This window comes from Onychostruthus taczanowskii, unplaced genomic scaffold, assembly GCF_017590055.1.
Source record: "Onychostruthus taczanowskii isolate IOZ18803 unplaced genomic scaffold, ASM1759005v1 scaffold48, whole genome shotgun sequence".
Taxonomy (NCBI): domain Eukaryota; kingdom Metazoa; phylum Chordata; class Aves; order Passeriformes; family Passeridae; genus Onychostruthus; species Onychostruthus taczanowskii.
The window spans coordinates 1,757,202-1,782,508 of record NW_024502347.1 but is presented as its reverse complement, the minus strand read 5'-3'; the positions used below and the strand labels follow the sequence as shown (position 1 = coordinate 1,782,508).

The 25,307-nt window shown below is 45.4% G+C and overlaps 1 protein-coding gene and 1 long non-coding RNA gene across 4 annotated transcripts in view; one reads left to right on the top strand and one right to left on the bottom strand.

Annotated features, from left to right (window-relative positions):
* AFG1L (AFG1 like ATPase) overlaps window positions 1-5,589 on the top strand; it is a 65,314-nt gene extending 59,725 nt beyond the window's left edge. For both annotated transcript variants that reach the window (XM_041414939.1, XM_041414938.1), the window contains exon 13: window positions 54-5,589. In XM_041414939.1, the coding sequence (XP_041270873.1) occupies window positions 54-185 (132 nt within the window). In that variant the 3' untranslated portion in view covers window positions 186-5,589. The remainder of the gene's footprint in view (window positions 1-53) is intronic.
* LOC121341447 lies at window positions 4,912-25,190 on the bottom strand. Of its 2 annotated transcripts, XR_005953427.1 has the most exons (4): window positions 23,617-25,190; window positions 20,434-20,591; window positions 9,490-9,523; window positions 4,912-5,041 (listed from the first exon to the last, which is right to left on the bottom strand). It is a non-coding gene; the product is annotated as an uncharacterized LOC121341447 (long non-coding RNA). The 2 variants fall into 2 exon arrangements; XR_005953426.1 differs by lacking the exons at window positions 4,912-5,041; window positions 9,490-9,523 and adding an exon at window positions 9,653-13,316.
* Window positions 25,191-25,307: the final 117 nt, after the last annotated feature.

The following is a 25,307-nucleotide window of genomic DNA, read 5'->3' as shown; positions in this document are numbered from 1 at the left end:
GTACAGCCATGAGTCTCACAGGTGTGTGGTACTGTTCTTGTGTACTGATGTAGGAATCTGCCAAAGGACTCTCCATGTTTACAGGAGAAGAGGAAGTCTTTGCCTTTCAGCGTACTCTTTCACGGCTCACAGAAATGCAAACTGAACAGTACTGGAATGATGGGGACAGAAGCAAAAAAACATAATTTAAAGTTGAATGAGATCACCAAGAAGTAAAACTACAGCATGAAATCACCAAGAAGAAAAATTGGAACAGCTTTAGAAAAGCACTGGAAAGTTTTTTAGCACAACTTGAATAATAATTGCACTTTATCATCTGGACCATGTTTTCTTTCATCAATAGTTTTTTGAGTTTAAGACATGAGGTCTCAGTTATTTGTCTGTACCACCAGTGTGTGGATATGTGAAATTTTGCCTTCATTCGTTCTTCTTCAAACCTGTCTGGATGTCTGGCTCCATACAGTGGTGGTGAATGGAATTACCTCCAGCTGGTGGCTGGTCACCAGCGGTGTTCCCCCGGGCTCAGTGCTGGGCTCAGCCCTCTTCAATATCTTTATGCATGGTATATGGACAAGGGGATCAAAGTGCACCCTCAGTGAGTTCACAGATGAAGCCAAGTTGGGTGGGCATGTGGACCTGCTGGAGGGTAGGAAAGCTCTGCAAAGGGATCTAGACAGGCTGGATCAATGGGCTGGGGCCAGTTGTATGAGGTTCTACATAGGCCAAGTGCCAGGTCCTGCCCTTGGGTCACAACAGCCCTAGGCAGCACCACAGGCTGGGGCAGAGGGGCTGGAAAGTTGCCAGGGGAAAAGGACCTGGGGGTAAACAGAACATGAGCCAGCTGTGCCCAGGTGGCCAAGAAGGCCAATGGAATCTCAGCCTGTACCAGCAACAGTGTGGCCAGCAGGACCAGGGCAGTGATTGTTCCCCTGTACTTGGCACTGGTGGGGCCTCACTTTGAGTGCTGTGTCCAGTCTGGGCCCCTCAGTACAAGAAGGACATTGAGGGGCTGGAGCGAGTCCAGAGAAGGGCAGTGAAGTGGTGAAGGGTCTGGAGCACAAGTCCTGTGAGGAGCAGCTGAGGGAGCTGGGGGTGTTTAGCCTGGAGGAAAGGAGGCTTGGGGAGGCCTTATTGCTCTCTTCAGCCACCTGAAAGGAGGGTGTAATGAGGTGAGGGTTGTACTCTTCTCCCAGTGCAACCAGACAGGATGAGAGGACAGAGCCTCAGGCTGCTCCAGGGGAGATTCAGGTTGGACATGATGAAGAATTTCTTCACTGAAAGTGTTGTCTAGTATTGGAACAGAGTGCCCAGGGAGGTGGTGGAGTCACCATTCCTGGAAGTGTTTAAGAAATTGCTGGACATGGCACTTAGAGCTGTGGTTTGGATGTGGATAGGATGAGGTCTGGACAAAAGTTGGACTCAATGATCTTGGAGTTTTTTTCCAACCCTAACGATTCTCTAAAATATACCTTTGATGTTCAGGAAGTTTAATGGGATTAGAATGTTTCTGGAGAGAATTGGTCTACCAACAAAGTTAATGGGCTATGCAGAGTCATTTTATGATGTCACATTGAAGTGAGCACTTTGAATGATTATGCACTGCTTCTGTCATGTACAATGCTGCTTGCACAAAAAAAAAAATCAAATGCTTCTTTAAGAAACTCCTGATATTGTCCATGCTAGAATCCTGGAACTCCTCTTTTGTTTTTATTTTTTCTATTCTCTGAGTCTAGCTATGTGTTGACATTCAGGCTCCAGGAGTTTTTTTTTAAATCATACTGTTGATCAGTCTGGTTCATTGAAAGCTAATGGTTTTAACCAAGAGAGAACCCTGAGAAGGAGCTTTAAGATACTTGAAGCTGCACAGGATTAAGATCTAAATAATGGATGAGAAAAGAGACCTTGATAAGACAGGGTATGCTGTAACAAATAAGTGCAAGTTCATATTCTTCCTAAATTTTGTGGTTCTTGCAAGCCTGGATAGGCTGCCTCTACACCAGTTACATCTCTACCCTGAATTTTCTTATGTTTCTTCTACACCAAACCTTCCACTGCTGCTGACACATCTGCCCCGGTCTGGGGGGAGCAGTACTCAGTACTACTGAGGCAATTCATCATGGTACCATAGGAATGTGTTTTATGGAAAAGATAGGATAGTAACTGATACCTCAAGACACATCATCCATCCTCATGTTTGTAGTTGGAAACTCTCTTTTCGTTGAAGATGCAGTGGTGTCATTCTTGATTTTAATCTAACTGAAACAAAACATGGTATTGTGTGTATTGGCTTATTGTGTATTTTTATAAAGTAATCTTAAGAGCATATTTAGAAACTTTGAGTAGAAAAAAAACATGTAGATGGACTGAAAAGACTGCCCTCATGTCCTAGGGAGGAGATATGTAACACACTGTCCCCAGCTTTGAGAGGTTTTGTTGGATTTTGCAACATGACCTTTTTCTGTCTGTTACCAAATTGTCTCCCATCACAATTACAAAAAGTTTCTAAAAGGGCCTTCTGGGCAGCAGGGAGGGCTGGAGAGATCCTATGCACTTACTTTTGTTAAGGAGCCCATGCTCAGGTCTGGTTTTCTGTTCTGATCCCTTCCGCTTGTCCTGGAAGTTACTTACTCTGGCTGTACCTGCTCTTCAAATAATATTTATTTTTTAAAGCCTATATTTATAGTTTGCAACTAATGGAACTGTATTATTATTCCCACAAGGGTGACTACCATGGAGAATTTTAATGCATATTTATGAAAACTCCAATCAGAATACATTGTTTATACTTAAGAATATCCAAATAACTGTTGTATGCTTTCAGAGATTTGGATTAGGTGTCTCAACTGAGGGACTACTGACATTCATGCATGTGTGTCTGTACATACAAACACATATGTATATTTAATTTATACATGTACATATAAATCTAGATAAAACTAATATATATAATTTAAATGTGTGTGTTTCTGTATTTATATGTGGCACTCTGTACTTATCAGCCTGGGACTGCGCTGATAACTCTCCTGAAGCTTCAACCTTGATGTTTTTTGAGTAGCCTTCAAATGCCTCCTGCCTTGAACCAGAATGTGTTGTAGGAACATGGGAGATGGTGGTAGATAACCTAAGGCACTTTGCACCTGATATTTATTTACATTTGCTTAAAAACTGTTTATATGTTTAGCCTATATGTCCTTCTCTATCAGGTGGTATAGGGGAAGTGTGTAATCTTGCAGAACACAGATGACATGTCTGGGACATACGGGAGAGGAGGTCCTGGCAGGTTCTTCATTCCCACAGAGACTGTCTCAGGCCAGGGAAGTGAGGTGTTTCTCCACTGTCTGTGTGGGTGATGACAAAGCTCCTTTAAGCACAGGATCCCTGTTTGTGTTCAAACTGCTGCTGCTTTGCCCATTGGTATTTGAGGCTTTTCTGCAGTCTGAATGCACACCCCAAACTCAGATACCCCAGGTTTTTTGGAAGCTCCTGAATGCAGTGGGACTGATGTACCACTGAAAGCCTCTAAGGATATAGGTGAAAACACAGGAGGGAAGTCCCCCAAAAGCTTCCAGAGCCAGCACTGCTTCCAGGACATATTGCTAAATAAAACCATAGTGCAGTCTTTCCTCGACCAGCAAGGAATTTGTCTCGTGGGAGTCCCTGGAAGGTACCATCAATAATCAAGGAAAAGAAATTGGGAAGAGTCCAAAAGCGTTTTGAGGCTGAAAACAAGGAAAGTTGCCTAAATCACTGTGCTGTATTTGTGATTGTGCTGCAGAGGGAGGTTTGCCACTTTTGGGTCAGGTCCACAAGGGGAAATTTATTGGACTGGTTTCTCAGCCAGCCCAGATGCCAGGGCAGAGGATGCCTCAGTAACCACAGAAGCAGCACATTTATGCCCATCTACCTCCCTGAAGAAAGTGAGGCCCTACTTGCTTATTTTAGGGTGCTGTAGCATTTATAAAGCCTTTTTCCAGTGCTGAGTTGGGGGTGCTGCTCCTGGGGTCAGACACCTTCCAGGCAACTGGTGCTGGCCAGAATCTCAGTGGACACCATGGACAAGAGTGGTTTTGTTGTGCTCCAGGGTCCTGAGCCACCTGTGCTCCCAGCTGTCCTGTCCCCTGCTGCCTGGCCTGCTCCTGCTGCTGTGAGACAGCAACAGTCCATGACTTTATTCCCACACGAAGATGTATTTGCCAAAAAGTAAACAATGAGATGCCTGTGACTAAATGATGCACGCTCCATAATAGCCTTAAAATTTGCTGGATTTGTGCTGGATGCTTATATCCAGAGTTTTAAGTCCTGGCTTTTTAGGTTTTCCTTAACTTGTGAATTCATGTCATCTCAGATCTGCAACAAGTTTTTATTTCCTTTAGTCGTTCAGCAAACATTATGGACAAGTTATTTTTAAAGGTCTTTTCAAGTGACCTTTATTGATGTGGTATAATATTTTGCTGTCATAGGAAGTAAAAGCCTGGGGATTATGGACCATGTGAAACACTTCATGTTTTCTAAAGGTTACATCCTGGCTGAGAATCTCTTAACTAACTTCTTTCAAATACTTGATTGACCAAAGAATGTTCACAATGCCCAAAAATTTAACTTCCTTTTTTTTTAATGATAAATAGTGCAATTCTGTCTTTCAGAATTACTGGTTTTCAGTATTTGTTACTGTGCAGATTGAGGGAACAATTGCAGTATTTTGGGTAGAACAAGACAGCCTTCCAAAGGCTTTGGAGGGATTGAAGATGCGCTTTTTGTTGTTGCTGGTTTTTGATCTAACAAGGAAAACCATTAATGGCTTTTCTTTTAGTAAAGGTGTTTGTGATGACAACACAGCTGGATAGATGTCACCTAGTTTGCAGCAATCTAAACATGAATAAAAGCAACTGACCAGGTTTCAAACAGTGCCCAGCAGGGTCACCAGCCACATAACAAGGAGGAAGAGCAGTCTTTCCATCATAACGCAGCTAACAGAATTAAGATTCAGGATTTTTCTTTCTGCAGTTTCCTGGGTCTGAATACGCCTGGTGCCTCAGTTTCCCTGTGGATAAAATGGGAATGATGTTACTTTCTTACTTGTTAACTCTGGCATGCTGCCAGGCTTCCCTCATTAATATTCTAAGATGCTTTCTGAGGCTCTGGGATGAAAATACTTCAGTAAAGTATGTAAATAGTGCAAAAAATAATTTAGCTGCTCAGAGTGGATTAGTCTCCTTGTTTGGGTTACAGAATTAATGTCATCCACTAAACACCATGTGCCTCTTCGTAGTGATTTTGTTTTAATTAATGCATCTATTTTAAGAATCTAAAGAAAAAAAAATTGATATTTGTGATTAAAACTGTAAACCATTTGTGTAGTTTTTCTTTTACTTGTAATAACAAATTTCCTATAAGATTGATAACAATCTCAGATCCTATACTTTTGAAATACAGTGGCTTTGTAAATTCTGTTGGGATTTTCCTTGTATACAGAGAATATTTTTTTAAATACATAATTTTGAATCTAGTATATTACAAACTGAACACTGTCAAATCCATCTGTTATTTGAGAAGAGTTTATCTTGTAATAAAGAAAAATTAATAAATCCAGATTTTATAAACTTGTCACTCATGATAATTTTAGATATGTGTTCTGGATAGACAGACCCACTGTTAATTAGAATAATAGAGTATTAAGGGGTTGGAATGGACCTTTAAGATCATCTAATCCTAACCTCCCCTGCCATGGGCAGGAACACCTCCCACTAGACCAGGTTGCTCAAGGCCATATCCAGCCTGTCTGGGAACACTGCCAGAACTGGGGGGGCATCCACAGCTGCTCTGGGAAACCTATTCCAGTGCCTCACCACCCTCACAGTAAAGAATTTATTCCTAATAGCCACTCTAAGCCCTCCCTCTTTCAGTTTAAAGCCTTTTCCCCTTGTCCTGTAACTGCATACCCTTGTAAAAAGTCCCTCTCCAGGTCTCTTGCAGTGCCCTTTAGGTACTGGAAGGTGCTGGAAGGTCTCCCTGGAGCCTTCTCCAGGCTGAACAATCTCACCTCTGTCAGCCTGTCTCCACAGGAGAGGTGCTCCAGCCCTTTGGTCTTCATGACTTGGTGTGATTGCTTTTTCTTAGATCTCTGTATCCAGGGGGCAAACCTGGACTGGCAGCAGTGCCAGTTTCTGGGCATGTGGTTGCCTGCACAAGCAGTAGCCATTGCCCTACACATGGTTCAGCTTTTGGGTTGAAAATGGCTTGTCAGAAAGGTCCTCCTCCAGAAGTAGTTTAAACTTGTCTCCCTCAGTTACTGCTGCCAGCAGCCATAATTTTTGGGTTTGGAATCCTATTTTCCACCTCTTTCCTCCAACAACTTGAGGGCGAGACAAATTAAAGTGCTTTTTCCCCCCCATAATTTGGGATTCTTACTGTTCAAGATGTGCCTTGTCACTCATGGAAACACTGGACCCTTCTCCAGATCAATTTAAGATCCTGTTTTCCCTTTAAACATCCTGCAGCAGTAAGCTGTCAGGGTTTAATTAGAAATTTTGCTCCAAAAAAATTCCCTAGGCTTTGCTGCCTCTTCTGAAATTCTTCAAAGTTTTGCCAATCTGCCTTTGCAGTTTTGTTTGTCCAGTGGATGCTTCTCTTGTGTCGTCCTGATCCATTTCCTCTCACAGATAAGCAATCCCCAACATGTCCATCTCTTGTCAGTGAAGATTGCTTCTCATCCTGGGATACTTAATATTCTCTTGTTTTGTAACCTCATTTCTGATGGAGAAGCACAGGTTTCTGTCTCAGCTTCCCCAAGACCTCTGGGCTTAGACTTTGCTGCTGCTTGGCTTTGGGCCTCAGGAGCTCTGGCACATGTAAAATACAGGGTGTGGGGTCTGGGGGTGCACCCATGCACCTGCAGAATGGGAGACACTTCTGACCCTCGGGTTTGGGACACTGCCTGCTTTTTTCTCTGTCTGCCCAGAAGGGGGACTTGCAGTAGCAGTTCCTAGTGCGAGAGGAGAGGGAGGATGGAGCAGATGGAAGATGCAGGCCACTTGCTCCCTCTCCAGCCTTCTGCATTCTCCACATATTTGTAAAACAACTTTTGTTTTAAATTGAATTGATTTCTAAGAGAGCCATTAAAATACAGAAATGCTTCTCACTGACCTAGTACTCTGCATTCATGTTGGTAAAATTTTGGATGTGTTTCTATAGTCCTCCCGCCAGTTCTTTGTCAGGGTGAAGGGTTTAGTTGGCTCTGTTAATCCACTCTCTAGCTGAAATTGTTCATTTAAATAGTTATAAAAATCCACTCTTTTCCAATGTGAATCCTATATTTCCAGATTTGAGTACTGCTGCCAGAGCAAAGACTTCAAATTCTCTGAGTGCAACCACGCTATGTCAGTCCAAAGCCAAATTGCAAACACTTATCCACAATTCCCCTTACTCAGCTTTAAGCTAATTTTTCCAGCAGGCAACAATAGCCATAAAAGTATAGGGGAAGATTATTACAAGAGCTTAAGAAATGGTTAACTGATTTCTTCACAAGCTGTGGGATAATTCTACCACATTCTCTTATTGCAAGAAGTTACTTAATGTATTTTCAGTGCATGGTTCTTCAGTGTCACAGTAATTAAGAGCAATCACAGCCACTGAAAAATGAAGCATGGAACAAAAGATCAAGTGAGTGTTTAAGCTGAAGTCAACAAAACTAGGAAAAGTAAGCTCACCGACACGAAGGAAAAACCTTTGAGTGCTCTGGTCTTTTACAATTAGCAAAGGCACACACATTTGTGTATCTTTTTCTACATGCAGTGATGGATAATGTTCAGGTCACAACATGCTGTGTTGGGCGGTGAGGTTTGTTCCTGCAGGCCTGTTAAGAGCATCACTCATGTCAGGTCTTTCCTGTAGCCAAGGTATGATGTGCCAGCAACACTTCCCTGCTAATCAAGGTTCACACACTGTAAGCAGCTAACAAAGATCCTCAGGGGACAGGGGGAGCAAAGCTGGTTGGAAACACAGGCAGAGGACCGGTCTCCTCCAGTTGCAGTTGATATCTCCCAAAAAGTAACATTTCAGAGGCCAGTGGAGAGAGGAGCAATTACTGTCCAGCAAAATTACAATCTGAATGGGCTGCCATTTCCAGTGCTTCACTAGGATGGCTGTGATTGCTATAGAAACTTCTGAAAGTGAGACAGAGAGGTTTTCCAGCACTGGAAATTGCGAATGGAGAAGGTTAGACTGGGTGCAAAGCCCATTCAGTCAGGCAGCTGCCAATCGAGCCTCTTTGCCAAGTAGATTGTAGGAAATGCTGATTAAAATGTCCACGGAATGCACCAGGCAAATTAAATTTCAGTCACAGCCGCCTGGGCAGTTTCGGTGGGCAGACAGCTCCAGCCTGTGGTGCACCTGGGCTTGCTCTCTCCTGTGGCCTCTCCCACGGCCACCTGCCCCTTGCACAAAGGTACTGCAGTGATGCTGCAGCAGTGATGCTGCGGTCATGGCAGCCTAAGGAATACAAGTGAGATGAGGCTTGTGGGGAAAGGTGGTAGTGACTGGTCTAGTAAAGGATGTCTGGGGTGGGAAAAAAAAGCCAGACATCATTCCAGGTAAGGGAGCAGTGTCCCTACCCACTCCAGCTTTGACATTTCTCCCCGGGCACAAGTCTAGGAGATGAGGGCTGCTGCCATGTTCGCCACCCTGTGACTGGGCTGGCACCCCCTGCCTGTCTTGCCCGCTCTACTCCCTGTGTTGGCGTTTAAACAGGACTGCTGTATTTGAGCATTGCCTGCCAATCCCTTCCCCTCCAAACAGCCTGCAGTGGACAGCTGAAACTCTCCCTTTGGGGCAGAACAGCTGGCAGTACAGCCAAAAAGCCTGCCACAAACCAGGAGACAAGCCTAAGTCTGAGGGAAGTGTTGGTGCTTGGAACTTCCCCTTTTCCACCTTTTCAGCAGCACAGACAAGCCCCTGAAATCCCCTCGCACAGCCCATCATCCCCAGCTTTGGTGGGACACCCAGATGCAGCTGCAAGTCCAGTAATGTTTCTTCTTAAGAAGCTGCTCTGACCTCCTTTCCATACCCCCAGTCTCCAGCCCTTTCATCTGTGCTGTGGGAGGGTTTAATATCTTTTGGTGTTCATTGCTGGCCTTGGAAAAGCAGCTCATCACCCTTCTGGCCTTCCAGTGCCTCGCTTCCCACCGATCCCCTAAAGGAATGTTGGTATTAGTAGGTTTTAGCACCATCATAGTTTCATTTCCTTCTCTTCCCTGTCTCTCCTCAGCCTCCAGGCAGTCAGCCAGAAGAGTCTCAGGCAGGTAAGTGCAGACACAGGTAACGCTGTGGCGCAGTCACGGCCATTCCCTCCTCCTCCAGGAGCGGGGTGCAGCCGGGGTGCCAGGCTCAGGCAGCCTCAGAACTGTGCCCGTCCCTTCTGCTGCTTTTCCAGTCGTGCTTGGCTTAGAGGCAACCATAAAACCACTTTGTGAAGCAAAGGAATTTCTTACCTACCTGTATTGCAGTTTCTGAAGGTTATTCTTAGGCTCTGCTTGGAAAAAAAAGTTTGCATTTAGGCACACAAAATTATATGGCCTGCATAAATAAAAGCAATGAAATTTGTCTTGCAGCATAAGGGTAAGCAATGTAAAAAGTCACACTTATCAAATCCATGAAATGTTTGCTGTGTGGATTTTTTTTTCCCCAATAAAAAAAAAGGAAAGAGCCCTTTTGGTAGTGAATATAATGGGTATTTTGGTTTAGTTGTGATTCTGCTAATTTACAATTCCTCAATACAGTTCTTTAAAAGTCATAGTGACTTCATCCCATGCTCTCAGAGCACCTGAGGACAAGACATCTGTTCAAGCCAGTGCCTGTCACTGCCTGCCCAGCCTTTTTACACACCTTGGTTATTTGTTTTACTAACAGCAAGCTGCTGCAGTACTGTCTGTGTGTATCTATCACATGTGCTTGAGGAGTTACAAATGGGTTCTGCTGTCCCTGTGGCCTGTAACTGCTCCCGTAGCCATGAGTTAAGACTTGGTTAATGGATGCTAATCTGTCAATTCTTGAACAATTCAGGAAATTAGTTATTGACATAATGGAGAAATTATCTGAGTGTGTCACAACGACCCATACTTGAGGACACCTCTGTCTGCTAGGGTTGACCTTAATAATTAACAGCTTTACCCACTGCCCCAGAGGTGCTTTATAAGGCAAGAGGCTGAAGGTTAAATAGCTTCTGTGCATCAGATGTGCTCATTACACCAGTAGGTCTATAATGGCTTTTCTGAAGCCACAGCAGCTTGTTAATTGATTGTTCTCATTTCACGGTCTTTCCAGGGGTCCCCTGTACCATTACAAAACGTGCCCTTGTCCTTGCCAGATTCCCTTTTCCTGTTCAGACTAACTAGTGTTCCCTGTCTGAACAGGGACTGCCTTCCATCCCTTTGCTTGTCCTTGGTGGGCTGTACGGTGCTGCTTGGGCACCCTCCATCCCACTCCTCCACCTCAGCTCCTCCTTCTGTCACACTCAGCTGCCTGCTATTTAACCACCCTCCTCCACAGCACAGCACCCAGGCAGCCCTGCAGTTCTGCCTGGTTTGGTCCAGCATTTATTTCAGTTTTCCAAAATGAGGCAGCAATGATGAATCAGAAGCAAAGTGTCATAAGTGACTTGGTCTGGAAGAGTAACAAGGTTTGCAAGGAGAGAGCGACCAAGCAGGAAACCACCATTCATCGGTCCCAGCCAGCATGGCTTCCTGAGGGCAAGGTCCTTCTTGTCAAACTTCATTTTACAACAAGGCAACCCACCTAGCTGACCAGTTAATGTAATCATTTTGAATTTCAGTAAAGCTTTCAATACTCTCTCACAGTATCCTTCTGGACAAAATGTCCAGCACAGAGCTGAATAAACACATCATGCCATGGGTGAGCAACTGGCTCACCAGTCAGGCACGAAGGGCTATAGGGAATGGGGTGACATCGGACTGGTGGCCTGACTACTGGGGTTCCACAGGGCTCCATCTTAGACCCTGTGCTCCTCAATATCTTCATAAATGACTGGAATGCAGAGTATGAAGGGATCCTGGGTAAGTTTGCTGATGATACTAAATTGGGAGGATGTGCTGAAGTCCTCGAGAGCAGGGAGACCCTGCAGAGAGACCTTGACAAATCAGAGGACTGGGCAATCACCAACCATAGGAAGTTCAGTGAAGGAAGTGGCAGATTCTGCACCTGGAATGGGGCAACCCTGGATGCATGGACAGACTGGGGAATGAGAGGCTGGAAAACAGTGCTGTGGAAAGGGAAAGAGGAGGGGCAGACACTGCTTCTCTGATCAACTACTACAGCTGGAAATTTTTTTAGTGAAACTTTCTGGGCTGAGAATACCTTTGCCAGTTCATTTAGAGCTGAAGCCATTGAGCTGTTAATGCCACAAGCTCCTGCCTATGTGCTAAATAAGAAATGAGCTTCAGAAGTCTCAGCCTTTGGGTCAAAATCCTCCAATGTATTTAGGTACTTGACTAGGGTGGAAGATGGGTCCTTACAAAAGAGAAGCTGGACCCTAATAGCTCCTGTCCTTCAAACAGAAAGATGATTGAATATTTTTAGCATATTAACAAGGTAAGCTGAGGGTAAAAGCAGGGCAAAGTTGAGTTTTGGCAGAGCTTCTAATTTCTTGGCTTAAAACAGACACAAGCTTCCATCTTCCTATTAACTTTACTCCACAGCTCTCCCATGGAAGGGGAGGTCCCCCACCTTGAAGGGGGGGGGGGGTGTACAAAACCCTGTTGTGCTACAGGTTGTGGGGAGATTTTACTGTTTCACTTGGGTTGAGATGCTCCTGTTGAAGGGAGATGTTAGGGAAGCTGTCAGGATTTGTGGGTCCCTCTCCCCTAACTTTGGTGCATCTACCGTCAGTGACAACAGACAGTAACAGACAATGCTGCATTTTAAGTGAATTAAGACACCACTGTTCCATTAGCCAGGCAAAACAGAGAGTCCAGGCTAAGGCAGGATAAACAGTAAATTATCATGAAAGATTGACTGAGAAAGGAAAGCCAGCTCCTATTCTGTAGGAATACTTTTGTACTTGGGCGCATCATACGCCATCATCCGGTTCCACTGTGTGTTGGGATCTCTTCTCTTGCCTCAGGGGAGGAAAAATTTTTGTTCCTCACTCTTTTCTAGAGGAGTGTGCATGCACTTGCATCGCTCTCTCTTCAGCAGGCTGTTGTATCAGTGCCAAGCAGGCAATTTCTCATCAACCACACTCATTGCTTCTGTAATTCAGAGGCACTTCCAGTCAAAACGCATTCCCTGTTCTTTGCCCATCTTCCTCAGAATCTGCACATGCTGACCTCTCTGATGGTAAAACATTAGCAGGGTGGGCCTATTCAATCCTAGACTGGCAAGGATTTGTGGGGATACCTGTCTTTAGGATAACAAGAGTCATCCAGATAGCCCAGGTTCCCCACAGGACTTGCACCTGCTGGGGCTCTGGAAACACATTCACTCACTCTGCAATCTTCCCAGCAATAAAAGGGAATGCCTGTCTTAGGACACTGCTTTCGGCTTTCTCCTACCCTTGTTTGCAAAATCACAGAATCAGAATCATACAATAGCTTGGGATATAAGGGACCTTAAAGTTCCCACACCCCTGCCATGGGCAGGGACATCTTCCACTAGACCGGGTTGTTTAGAGGCCCACCCAACGTGGCCTTGAGCCAGGGGATGGGGCATCCTTCTCTGAGAAACCTGTTCCAGTCCCAGTTATCTTCCATTTTTAAAATCTGCTCGGGAAAACTCCCGCTGAAGCCCCGAGCGCCGCCGGGGTTGGGCTGAGGGCGGCCTGCAAGGCGGGCAGAGCCCACAAGATGGCGGGCGCGCTCCGCGGCCGGGCGGCGGCGGCGCGGGGAGGGGCGGCCTGGCAAGGAGAGGGTAAAAATACAGCCCAGTGTCACCGCCAGGCTGGGAACGAAGTCAGGCAAACACACGGTACTAGCCCGGGCTGAGATCCCTTTCAGAAAGTCCCGTTTGGTATCTATTTCAAAAGCACGAGGATGATGCGGACTACTTTCAGTGCTGCCCAGTGACAGGATGAGGAGCAGTGGACATGAACTAGAACACAGTAAGTTCCACCTCAACATGAGGTAAAACTTCCTTATGTTACTGGAATAGGCTGCCCGTGGAGGTTGTGGAGAGCCCTTCTCTGGAGAGACTCCGAACCACCCGGATACGTTCCTGTGTCACCCGCTCTAGGTGACCCTGCTTTGGCAGAGGGTTCAGACTGGATGATCTCCAGAGGCACCTTCCAACTCAAAAATGTCTGTGAAGTACTGAAAAAAAAAAAAAAAAAGGCATCAAACACCCACACTCCGAGCATGAGATACAGCCCTGTGTCCCATGTCAGGCAGGCTGGACACAAAATTGGGGGGCAGAGGGGTGGTGAGGGACTGCAGGGTGGCTGCTGGACAGGGAAGTGCGGGGCAGGTGGGCAGCAGAGCCTTCCATGGGACAGGGATGACCCAACCTTCACCATGATTCCATGATTTATGTTTTTAAACGGATATGTTTTTAATATACAACCAGTCAACTATAACCTGATTTTGGGAAACAAAGCCTTCCATGAAATTGGGGCTTCCTTGTATCACAGAATAATCTAAGTTGGAAGGGACCCACAGAGATCATCCAGTCCAGCTCCTGGCCCAGCACAGGACCATCCCCAGGAGTCCCACCAGGTGTCTGAGAGTACTGTCCAAACTTCCTGAAATCTCTTGGTGCTGTGACCCCTTTCATGTTGCTTGATCCTATCCCAGCCTTCTCCCCATGGCCAGATGCTGCCTTGCAATGGTCCGAGCTGAATCCTCCCGGTCACAGCACCAGCAGGATCCTTTGGTGCAGGGTGCAGGGCATGTGTGCTCCTGAGCAAAGCCACACCCAGGCCCCCAATAAACCTTTGGAAAGCTTCTGCATGGCTACCTTGTGACAGGGATCCACGTGGATCCCAGTCTCCAACTCATCATTTTTAGCATATATTTGGCAGCGTGTTGCCTGAGTGATGGAAGGCTGTCTCCACGTGGAATGCAGAAGTTCTTGGTGGGGGTCATTACTGCCCCTGCATGTGGGGACCTTTTGGCAAATGGAGCTGGAAGTGCCACCTGTTCCTGGGGTTGAAGTAATTCTGGGATGCTTGCTGCACATACAGGTGGTCCAATGAGAAACGGTGACTCACATAACTTCAGGGGCGGCCCTGTTGATGAGTTCTATCTCTGTATTTCAGTGAAGAAATCTCTCTATTGTGGTTGTCTTCTGCTGGGATCCTGTTCTCAAAAAATCACAGTATCTGGAACAGACTTAGAGGAGTCTGGCTTTTGAACAAGCCTGAAACCCCAATGCTCTGAAATCTGGGGCATTTGTAGGATTCAGCTTATGCCAGGCTCCTCAAAAATACCCCCAGGACTAGGCCTTTATAAAAAAAGATGGCCCTTGCTTGGGCTTACTATGGTTAAGAGCTTCAATAAGCTCCTTTAGTCCTTTTCTTCCACCCCTTCATCATCAGTGTCTCCACTTCTCCTCCTCCTCCTCCCATAGGGTTCAGCTTGCAGAAATCCTACCCTCTGACAATATCCCAGGAGAATGTACAGACTATCATCTCCAAAAACATGAGCAAAGAAACTAGAAGGTACTAGAGGGGATGGGTCAACCTCTGTTTAACATTTCATGGGTTGTTGTTCACTTCGGGTTTCTAAAAATTATTTTGTTGTTTGTTTTTTATCATGAGAGCAGCTCTTGTCTGCTTGGTCTTCCCCATGTGATTTCCCCTTCCAGGCTCATACCTCTGTTGATTGGTGCAAGCAGCTCCTTGTGCATTCAGGTTCTTCTGAGGCACCCAACTTTCCCCTCATAAAGTGCAAGCACTCCATGTGGCACTCAGGGAGTCAGGCATTTCAATGCTCAGTGTTCTTACATACTTAAGTACCTTTTAGGCTCTATTTCTTAATCTCAAGTGTTAAAAAAATGCTAAATTCAAGTAGAAAATATAGACAAACTTGTTAAACATTGGTCCCTCTGTGGCTTGCCTAAAGGAAGAAATTATATTGAGATTTTTTCAAGTCAAACTATTGCACAAACACACTGAAGGGAGGTACACAAGAAGAGACCTTTAGTGGAACACTTTACCCCTATAGAGAATCTGCTGGAACAGAAATCTGATGATATGCAGAAAAATTATTGGTTTTATTTGTTTTAAACATATTATTATATGTTTCAAAATTATTGGTGCATGTAGAGTGAAGAAGAAACAAGGAAAAAAATCAGCTCAAATCAACCATAGAGCATAACCCTCTCTGCCAATCTCTTCTCATAACAGTCCAAGCCCGTGGAAGAACTGGCATCAATAGGTGCTGAAGCCTACTGAAGGCCTTTAATGTAGCAAGTCAATGAACTTTGATGGAGCTGGCTTTTCTGGAAAGTCAGCTGGATTGCCAGGGTAACCACATCACAAAAGGATGCAGGATGGAAGGATACAGACATTTGCTGAAAAGTTCTCTGGGCTTGACAAAATTAAATGAAATTGGATGTCCTAGAAAACAGTTTTCACATTCATCATGTCTGTTGGCTGGATTCCACAGCATTACAGAAACATTTCTACAAGAATTGATTAATTTTCACATTCTGGGCCCTGGAGAGATTCCCATGCTGCTCAGAATAGGTAGGTTTTTTTTGAGTACAGGCTAAGAGGTGAGATCTAAGCCAGCTGGGCAGGGCCAACATCCTTCAGCTACACATTACCATGCATACGACTGAATCCTGGATCAACAAGCTGAAAGGAAAGAGAGTGAAAGGACTATCTGCTAATTTTATCCACATTTAGCAGCAGGATATGCATATAAAAGCAGATGAACTGTGGGGACAACAGTAAGCTAATCTGAGACAGACAGCAAAGGTAAATCTTTTCTCTGAGACAAAGAATAACCTTCATCTGGCCAATGACTAAACAAATGGATCCAAGCTACAGGGCAAGATTAAAAGCAACATTCATCCAGAATTTAAAGAAGTTTTAGACTCATGAGTTCAGTTCAGACTAAAACATGGGTTCTTAAGTTCTAAAACAAAATGTTTCTTAAAGTCTGGGTGAGCTCCTGCCTGGCTCTGTTTGCAACTGCAGTCTTTGCAGAAAAGCCTACCAGTGGCTGCAGGACTTCACCACTTCCATCTCTCCAGTCAAACCCCTATTCTTCTTACATCCTCTGTACTTTCCTGTGCTGGAGCTCTTTGCTCATGCAGATACTTCTGCTACTTTCCAGAGGTATGTGGGCTTCAGGAAAACTGCTTGGAAAACTTCTTGTGTGTTCTCTGAAAAAAACCCCAAATCTAAAACAAACAGAACCCCCCTTGCCACCCAACATTTCTTAGTCTTCAAAGGGTTTTTTTCCCCGCATTAAAGTAAGTTCAGGACTCTATTTGGAGATGTCAGTTCAAAACCCTGCTCTACCTCTAACTTCTGTGTTTAGAGAGTCCATTAGCCAGGTTAATGGATTGTGGGTATTGACAACAACTGCATGACAACTGGATGACAACTCCACCCCTTCATTCATAGAATCATAGACTGGTTTTGGTTGGAAGGGACCTTAAAAATCACCTAGTTCCTGTGCTCCTGCCAGGGGCCAGAACACCTTTCACTTGATCAGATTGCTTCAAGCTCCATCCTGACCTTGAGCACTTCCAGGGATAGGGCATCCTCTTTGTTCCAGTGTCTCACCACCCTCACAGTAAAGAATTTCTTCTTAACATTTAATCTACACCTATCCTCTTTAAGCTTAAAACCGTTTCCCCTTGCTTTATCACTACATGTAAAAAGCCTCTCTCCTTCGTTTTTATAAGCCACTTTAAGTACTGGAAGTCTGCAATGAGGTCTTCCTGTAGCTTCCTCTTCTCCATCAAGAGAAGAGCAATCCCAGCTCACTCAGCCTGTCTGGGCAAGAGAGGTGCTCCATCCCTCTGATCATCTTCATGGCCTCCTCTGGGCTCAGTCTCACAGGTTCACATCTTGTGCTGGGAACCCCAGAGCTGGATGCAGCACTCCAGGTGGGGACTCAGAGAGCAAAGGGGCAGAATCACCTCCCTTGACCTGCTGGCCACACCCCTTGATGCAGCCCAGCATGTGTTTGGCTTTCTGAGCTGCAAGTGTATACTGTGGCTCCTATCCAGCTTTTCATCCATGAGAACCCAAAAGTCCTTCTCCACAGGGCTGACCTACACGAGTTCTTCTGCCAGTCTGTACTGTCTGGGATTGCCCTGATGCAGCTGCAGCACCTCGCACTTGTTGAACCTCAGGAGGTTCTCATGCACCCACTTCTCCGGTTTGTCCAGCCTCCCCTAGATGGCATCCCTTCCCTCTGTTGTGCCAACTGCATCGCTCAGCTTTATGCCATCTGCAAACTTGCTGAGGCTGCACTTGGTCCTACTGTCATGAATAAAGGTACTAAAGAGACAGAGCCTCGAGGGACACCACTCTGCACCAGCCTCTACCTAGGCATGGAATCTTTGACCTCAGCTCTCTGGCTGCATCCATCCAGTCAATGCCTTATCTAGCAAACAGTCCACCTTTCAAATCCGTGCCTCTCCAATTTGAAGATAGGGATGCTGTGTGGAAATCGCTTGCCTTGTTTCAGCTCTGACTTTGTACCTTGCCCTTTGGAACAAGGAAAAAGTGAGCAAACTTGTCTTAGGGCTTGAGAGTATAAAATACTTGCATCATCCCTGGCAGATGGGCAATAAGCGTGAAAGTACTGGGACCCCAGAAAAGGCAACAGGAGATAAGAAATTCCTGATTTCCGCCACCAACTGGTTTTCTGGAAAAAGAGCCTTGTTTTTAAAATTAGATTAGGGCACTTCTCGAGATACAGACTGCAGGTATTTTGCAAAGACACCTTAATGTGTTTCTGTCAGTAGCTACAGCGGATACAAACTTGTACTTCTGGATGAAAGGTAGTTCATTTAAAAGTTCCTGACAAGCTCTTGTCTACACAGCACATCACTGACATACCCATCCCACGTAAATCTGTGCAAGAAAGACAGGGTTTATTTTGTCAAATTAGAGGTAGGAAGCACCCTCCAAGACATCCTGCACCACAAATTACCAGTGCAGGAAAATACACTGAGCCTGGTGGCAAAGGCAATACAAGGAAATACTAGGGAAACTAGGAGGTGTGAAGAACAAGCAAGACCAAAGCTTGTGAAGATGGAATTAAAAAAAAAAAAAAAAAAAAAAAATTGAAAAAGGAAACTACTTATCCTAGCTACCACTGAGCTGCCGAGCACGACAAATTTTTACTCATGCTCTCCTAAAATGAAAGGTGCTGATGCCAGTCTGTACAGAGAGCTTGTGGACTGGAGATAGGTTGTTCTTGTGTTGGCAGTAGAGCAAACATTAGCAAAGCCCCAAGTAGGTGCAAGACTCAGTCCTTCCAGAAACAGAGGTCACAGGAGTGTGCCAGCCATGAGGCTGTCATTCTGATTCCTGCCTTCCACTTTCTGCTAAGTGCTGTTTTTCTCAGTCTCTGGGAGGTTAAGGACAGATGGGAACCATTAGATCTTCACAGCTCCTTTGGGAGCTGTTAGTCAAGCCTGTCACACATCGCAGTCCTTCAAACCTCACCTGTTTACCTTGCCTGAGACTCGACTGCAGTGTCCCTCGTGCTTTTAACTGTGGTTAGTGCACACCCTTCAGAAACAGGCCTGTCTTGGCTTGGGCACATCTGGAAAATGTTCCAACTACCCTGACAGCTTGTTATGGTGATTAACCACCTTCATTCCAATAAATTTGTGACCAGTTTTTCACATGAATGTATCTGATTTCAGCTTGCTGAAACACATTCCCATAATTTACTAGATTAAAGAGCCTTTCAGTACCTGATATTTTTCTTCCAAGGAAGTTCCTTCACCATCATAATCAATTCTCTGCTCAGCCTTTTTTGATAAACTAAAGAGACAAAGTGCTTCATGTCTCCCATTGCAAAGCATTTTCTTCAGGCTCTGAATCATTTTGTGTGGCTCTAATGTTCCACAACCCATTTTTCAACATCAATTTATAACATGCAGGCCATCCCAGTGCTGGTCTCACAAATACAGTACGTGCTTATATCCATTTGCTTCTCCCTTAGGACTCTTAAACAAAAAAAAAAAAAATCTATTCAGAGTCTGAGGCAGATGCAAGCCTGCTTCCTTCTGTCTGGCATTTGGAGCAACCAAAAAAGAGCCATCAGTCACCTCTGCTGCTGCTGCCATCTCAGCAGGTAAGGGAAAGCATGACAAGGCTGTCTTCCTTCTTCCCTGTGACATAATTCAACACTGGGAAGCAAGGCTGTCCCTGTGCAGGGTTCTGCTCTGAGCACAGATCGCCCCAGGCACACCCAGACCACATCCATAGGGATAAACGAGCCAGTGGGCACAGACTGGCTGTGTACAGGCTGCTAAACCCTCTTACCCATCGAAGGGTAGTGACTGCAGACTTTTTATGCCCATACCTGGGAATTGTTTGGGAAAATGCTAATATCCTGAGGCCAGCACTGTGCCAGGAACCCAGCTGAGCTCCACTATCTGGGAGTGCTCTACACCACCGCCACCTCCTTTATCAAGAGAGGTAAATGCCATCTTAACACAGAATCAGTCTCCAAGGAGGGAGAAGGATGAAAAGGCTCCCTAATTTTCTCCTTCCAAACAGGTCAGCAGCATTTCTAAGACCAGGGAGGCAGCAACAGGCTGGGGCATCCGGCAGCTGCATCCAAGCTCTCAATGCAACCTCATGCATCTCAGCAAGGGAAAGGGCACAGGGCAAAAAGGCAAGAAGGTGAAAAAGGCAGTGAAGGCACTTTTGCATAAGCTCAGAGAGGAGAGCTTGTGTCTAGGGCTTGCATCACCATGCAGTTGGGATCAAACCCAGGCTGGCAACCTCACCCAAGCTGATGCTTTAACCCTGAGGGCTCCCTGACCTGCCTGTCCTGCACCAAACATCCATTGGGCACCAGCACCCTGGAGCTTCCTCATCACAGGCCTGTCCTGCAGTTGCTTGGCAGAGCTGAAACAGCAGTCACCCAGGAATTCAAAGCCAACAAAGCTGGAGGCACTTCACACAGATTATATATAGAAAAGGTGCCCAGGCTGTGCCTAAATAAAACTTTGTCTTCAGTTCCAGAGTTCTCAGATCAGGAGGCTGAGGGGAGAGTGATTTTGGGAAAATATAATCTCAACCCCAGTTCATCAGAAGGGAACAAAAATACCTGATGGCTAATATTTTATTAGGTTTTGATTAGAACAATAGGCACTCTTTTTTTGCTACAGATTTTTCCCCTTTCTTGTATCTCTCAGTGGCAGAAAATGCTGAATCACAAACCTGGAGTTAAAAAAAAAAAAAAAAAAAAGAATTTCATATGCAGAAGAAACATATCTTACATAATTTCAGGCTTCCTGCTCTGCTCTCTGGTGCCACGTTCCTCATTTTCAGGCTGTTTTAAAGGTCAGCTTCACAGAACAAATCCTGACCTCAGACATGGGAAATATGCTGCCTCATCACTCCAGGATCTTTTCTCACATGATTAGTCCCAACATTCCTGCAAGTAGAACAGTCCCCATTGCCACTGCTGCAGATGTTCAACAAACAAACAAACAGCAAAGAAAAAGGCAAGATTTTTTTTTTTCCTCTTCATTCTCAAAGTTAATGCTCACCAGCATCACAGCCTTATTTTACAGGCTGGGGGCTACTTCAGCACTGTAATGCTATTGCCATCTACAGACAAGCAACAGTCTTAACAAACATACATACAAGTAAAAGTGGGAATATATGCCTAAACTGGTAACTGTTTCTGAAAAAGCTTGAAAGGACTTTAAAGAGGACTTTATTTAAGATTTTACAATGGCTAAGATATAGGATCTAGGCAAAAGTTAATTGAAGACAGCAATAACTCCTCATGGTATTGGTTTTAATACTGATGATGTATTCATTCAACTGGCTCAAATTTTTCTGAAGATTTTTATTTTGATACTATAATTTGAGCAGACAGGAGAGGTCACATTAAGGGGCTGATCCAGAAGACACATGCATACTCTGTTTATTTTCAACAAAAGAGCTGAACTTATTTGAAATTATTACTATCTATTACCAAAGAATGATGGAAGGCACAGCCATGATGAACAAGCTCCAGTGCTACAGGAAAGCTGACAATTAATTTACTTGCTTAATAAAGCTGAAAATATAAGATTTCAAAATTAATAAAAAACCCAGTCAATTATTCTATTGGTTATAAATGACAAATATGTAGTGAAAAATATTTTGATTGAAGTATTAAAGTTACTGCAAACTCTTTTTAGTGTGCTTAGGCCTCTAAGAAGAAATACGGCTCTTATTGAGTAATGTGGTAGACTAGTTTTTGTCAGTATCTGTAGGAAATACAAAGTAAAACTGAAGTTCCCACTCACTGGGAGACTCTACAGATGACATTTAAAAGAAAGCATGCCACCACAGCAAGATGAAAAATGGGGTTTCTGTCAAATTATAACTAGCCAGCCAGTTATACTGCTCTGAGGTTCATGATAAAAACAGAAAGGTTGCCTCCCATGCCTGCAGAGTTCATTGCCAGGTGGCTCAAACCATGCATGGTTTACTTGTCAGACTTGGCCTCTTCTTGTTGATCCCTGCTGAACCAGTGAAAGGGAAATGCCCAGGCCCTGAGAGCAAAAACTGCCCCACAGCTTGTCATTCTGGGGGGGAAAAAGAAGGCAAAAGGCAAAAAAAAAAGAAGGCAGCGAAGGCATCAGACCCATCTCAGTCCCTTGCCAGAGGAAAGGCATTGTAAGACTGAACCCTGAACAAGTCATATGAAAAGAACTGAAGCACAAAGTCCTCTAACGAAGTCAGAACAAAAACGTTTGGATAGGATTTCTGGAAGAAGGAGCCAGAGGTGTTTGTGAATAAGCACAAGAATAGGCACTTCCAGTGACCACAGAACTAAAAACAAAAGCACTTTTGTTTTTTGTGCACTCCCGGATTACTTGCTCTTATTTTCTCTTACAGTCACATGCTTATGTAGGCCTGTACTGTTTGAAAACATGATTTATTAAGACGCCTTAAACTGCAACCAAATATTGAACTATTAATACTTTAACTTTCCTGTTCTTAATATAAATTTACATAATTTTAATCTCTTATGCAGCCAAATCCCCACTGAATCCTTTAAAAGTTTTTCTTGATATGTGCACTATGTTTCCAAAGTGTTTCAGATTTATGGGCTTCCCCCCCACTTCCCCATCATTGTTTCATTGGTTCAGGGACAGCCCCTTTTTTTCAGCAGATTGTAACATCCAGTAATGTGAAACAGATCTGGTGACCCTGTAGCATTAAATCATGCTTTGTGGTGCTTTATTCCTGCTCCAAAAGACTTTATACATTAGCGAGTACATAAAATTGCACCAGAGACTGAATACATATTGAAAAACAATAAATGATTCCATATGATCTTAATTTTTTAAAGCAGTGCACCACTGTTTTAAAGCAATAGTGTTTAATTTTCCAATTAAAGGAAGTTTTTTAAATAGCCCTTCTAACCCACAGACATGGGAACACTCTCACTTTGGATATTCTCTCCAGCTGAGAGATTTGGGTACACCAACAATTTTCACAGTCAAATGGTGTCCTTAGTTAGCAAGCTAGCAAGGGTGCAATTAGCCACGGCAGTTAATTTCTTCCTTTTATTCAAAAAAGCTTGTGTCATCATTACTGCGAAGACACAGGTCACAAAGGCTCCGTGAGCAAACTGAATAGCACACGTTCCTCTTTAAGCTTCACATACTTGAACATCTGTCAGACCTCAGCTAGAGTTCCTCCCCCAGTTTTCCCTGTTTACTTCCAAGGAAAAAAGTCCATTTTGGCTAAAAAATTATAATATCTCTATTTATATTTTAAACTAGATATGCCTATTATGAAGAGTAGCTACAGTATTTAAAACAGCATGCTCTTTAGCAGATTAACATGTATTCAATTAGATGGGCTCACTGAAATGGTACCCAAAAAAAAAAAATTAAAACCGAACAAAATATTAGGTCTCACTCTTGCTGTCATTGCCTCTCCATAGGTAAACTGGCAGTGAATTACTTCAGTTGAAGTTTTGGTTTGCTAAACTGAAGGAAATTATTTTGCAAGGCAGGCAAGGGTGTGTGCAAATGGAAGAATTCAACTTTTCAGATTCCAGGAAGATTTTTCAGGGCAGTTGCTATAACTGCACGCCCTGGGCATGTTTGAGTGACGCTCACATGAGCTGCAAGGAATGTAAAGTCTTTAACAGCAGAACAGTACCGGGGCAGAACCGAGGCATTAAAGTTCAGAACTGTCCTCCCAAAATCCCCTGCTCCTAATTAGATGCCTAATCCTGGAGGCAATAAAGTCCTATTTTTAGGTTGTCAGCATCTCACGATACAGGATATTCTGCCTTTCACATACACACAACCACCCCATGTCGGGCAGCTCCGTGCCTATTTTCCCCCGGACCCAGCGCTGGAATTCGTGGCTCGGACACGTTTCCATGCAAGACGAGACCCACGGCCCCGGCTGCGCAGCCTGCTCAGAGCACATCCAACACATACCAACAGGCTCTGGCTTCTTCGAGCACGCTGCTGGCATCGCTTTTCCAAGACGGGACAGCAGGTAGGAGGTGCCCGGCGCTATCCCGTCGCTCTGCGGCGCATACAGGCACTCGGGAAACATGAGCCCCTTCCCATTCGTCCGACTCGATGCAGCTCCTGAGTCAGCAGTTTCCCAGTTCCTCCGAGGCAGGAGAGAGAGAACCAGCTGCAAATGCTTACAGTCGACTTCTCCACCGTGTGCTAAGCCGCCGACTGCTTTTGCTTAACACTTCACCGGCCCCTTTGAACCCTTCCTCAACTCCCCGGGGGAGAGTTCCTTCCCCCTGTGTGCCTTGCAGTGCCCCTCACACCAGGAACACGAGGTCATTTTCTCCTTCTGCCCGCCGGGGTTTAGATGCCTGGCTCTGACCTTCCCGAAGAGTATTTTACCAGGGAGGCAGGCTAGCCTGACACGCACTCCATTTCCAACCAGCCTGTTGAACCCGTATTGCTGCTTGGGGGAGAGGGTGGGGCTTCGGGATTCACGGGAGCAATCAAGGAGAGGCCATGACCTAGCAATAATAACATTGCCATGGGCAAGGGAGGGGAGCAGCCTTGGATTTCAGTCCCCTTTTGAAAGTGTGCTCTATGTACTTTACATCAAACATCTGTCAGAGAAGAAAACACAAAGTCCTGGGAAGAGGACCAGGAGCCACATCTTCAGCTCCTGAACAAGTGCTCTGATCACTGGAAATACAGGATGACAGCATGAGGGAGGTGCTTAGACTTCTTCCTCCAGGGGCCACGTACGGGAGAAAATAATTAATTATTTGGAGGAAGCGAAATAGGCCGTATTGGGCACCTGCTGTCAAAAGGAGAGGCCAGGCTGCGAGCCCGAGAAAAAGTAAATCCTTTCCCGCAGCCGTCATTCTCGTCACCTGATCCCCCATTAAATCCCCTGCTGCACAAGCGCGCCTTCTGTTTGCAGGTAGAGGGAAGCAGGGCTGTGAGAGGTAGTTATTGTGGGGCTGTGCTGTGTAGGCACCACCACAACGAAGCAAGGATTGAGGATGCATCTCTGCCCAGCACCATGCGGACAGGACGGTCACCTCGGGGACGCTTTTGTCCCGTGAAGACAGCCGACACTGACATTGTTTCAGAGGTGTGGCTTACAGGTCTCGCTGTCGGTGCCCTGCCTCTAGGCACTTGGCACACTGGAATGGCACACCTGGCTGCCAGACACGTACCCACCCAGTCCCTTCCCGTCCCACCGCACACAGCTCTCCACCGCCTCGAACCCGCATCTGTAGGGCACCTGCAGCCTGGCACAACTTAGCTTTGAGACAACGGGATCGGGGAAAGCCGAGAGATGGCTTTGCTTGGTCCTCGGTGCAGCAGTAGCTTCTGGCTGAAGGCAATTTCCGTGCGAGCGCCACGGCACCTTCAGGAAAGGCTTTTCTGGCGGCAGGGCTGCAGGCAGCGCCCGGAGCGAGGGGCGCGGAGCCCGCCCGGACCCCCGCCCCGCGCCGCATTTTACTCGATTGTTTATTATTTTCCGAGGGGCGGCGGCGGGGCGGAGGCGCCGGCCAATGGGAGGCGTCGCTGGCCTGACGGGCGACGGGCTGCGACCAATGGGCGGCGAGGGCGGGCCCCGGCGGTCACGCGCGGCCCCGGAGCATGACATCATTCAGTTCGCACGGCGCAGCCTAGCT